Below are 1,058 nucleotides of genomic sequence, written 5' to 3'. Positions count from 1 at the left end.
TTATTATTATAAATAAATACTTACTATCGTCGAGATAAAGCGCTGCATTGGACCGACTGACCGCCGACACATTCACCTCCATGATCAGTGAGCACTGCGGGGTGGGCAGTTGGTACAGCACTCTCCACGGCCACTCGCCACCGCCCACGTAACTGGTCAGTACCTGGGGATGAAGCACAGACGAAAGTCGAGGCGTCGGTAGTCTTGTGGTTAGGCTATCTGGACCCATGGTCGTGAGGTCGTTTGTTTTTGGGGTTCGAGGTTTAGTTCAGTCCGACGTTGTCAGCCCTTGAGAAAGGCACTTTGCACGAATTTTCCTTAACAAGAATTTTCCCAACTGGCGAAGTCGTTTCGGAGACGGAAGATAAATACCATATATATAATGGCAATCGTGTCTCTTAAAAATGTAATAAGTTACTCTTATAGTGTTTTAAGACGCGTCAGGCTTATACAATTTACCACTTTAAATTAAGAGGAGTCTTTTTGCTGTTACCTTTGAAGTGGGTGTTTATTCTACAATGGTAGCCAAAAAAAAAAAAAAAAAACCATTAAAAAAACAACAACAACAAACAATCAAAGCTGCTTTCTCCTTGGAATATTTGTTGTACCCCAATTTTATGAAATACACACTAACATAAACAAACACAGGCATAACACCTGCTAAAACAAACACACCCGCCCAAACCGAAATACAGAAACAGACAAACTCACACAGGCAGACATGTACACACACACACACACACACGCACACACGCACACACACACGCTGTCTCTCTCACACACACATGCACACATGCACAACACACACACACACACACACACACACACACACACACACACACACACATACACACAAACACACACACACTCACCCAACAATGGAAGCGATTGCGACCGTCCAATCCTCGAGTGATGAGAAGCTGTTGAAGAGGTACCGACTCTTCCTTGATATAGGCCAGACACTGAAACTCTGAGGACGGGATCGATTTCTTAATTAGTATTAAATTAAACCTTAATGTGGAACCCCTCGCCTCCACCACCCCCTCACCCCTTTTCAT

At 44.0% G+C, this 1,058-nt stretch overlaps 1 protein-coding gene across 1 annotated transcript in view; it reads right to left on the bottom strand.

Annotated features, from left to right (window-relative positions):
* LOC101848501 overlaps window positions 1-1,058 on the bottom strand; it is a 4,048-nt gene extending 2,990 nt beyond the window's left edge. Inside the window, exons 1-3 of the mRNA XM_013079743.2 lie at window positions 1,049-1,058; window positions 873-970; window positions 25-163 (exon numbers count right to left, since the gene is read on the bottom strand). Coding sequence (XP_012935197.1) covers window positions 25-163; window positions 873-970; window positions 1,049-1,058 — 247 coding nt within the window. The remainder of the gene's footprint in view (window positions 1-24; window positions 164-872; window positions 971-1,048) is intronic.

Source organism: Aplysia californica, unplaced genomic scaffold, assembly GCF_000002075.1.
Source record: "Aplysia californica isolate F4 #8 unplaced genomic scaffold, AplCal3.0 scaffold00062, whole genome shotgun sequence".
NCBI classification, from domain to species: Eukaryota; Metazoa; Mollusca; class Gastropoda; order Aplysiida; family Aplysiidae; genus Aplysia; species Aplysia californica.
This window is presented reverse-complemented; position numbering and strand designations above follow the sequence as displayed.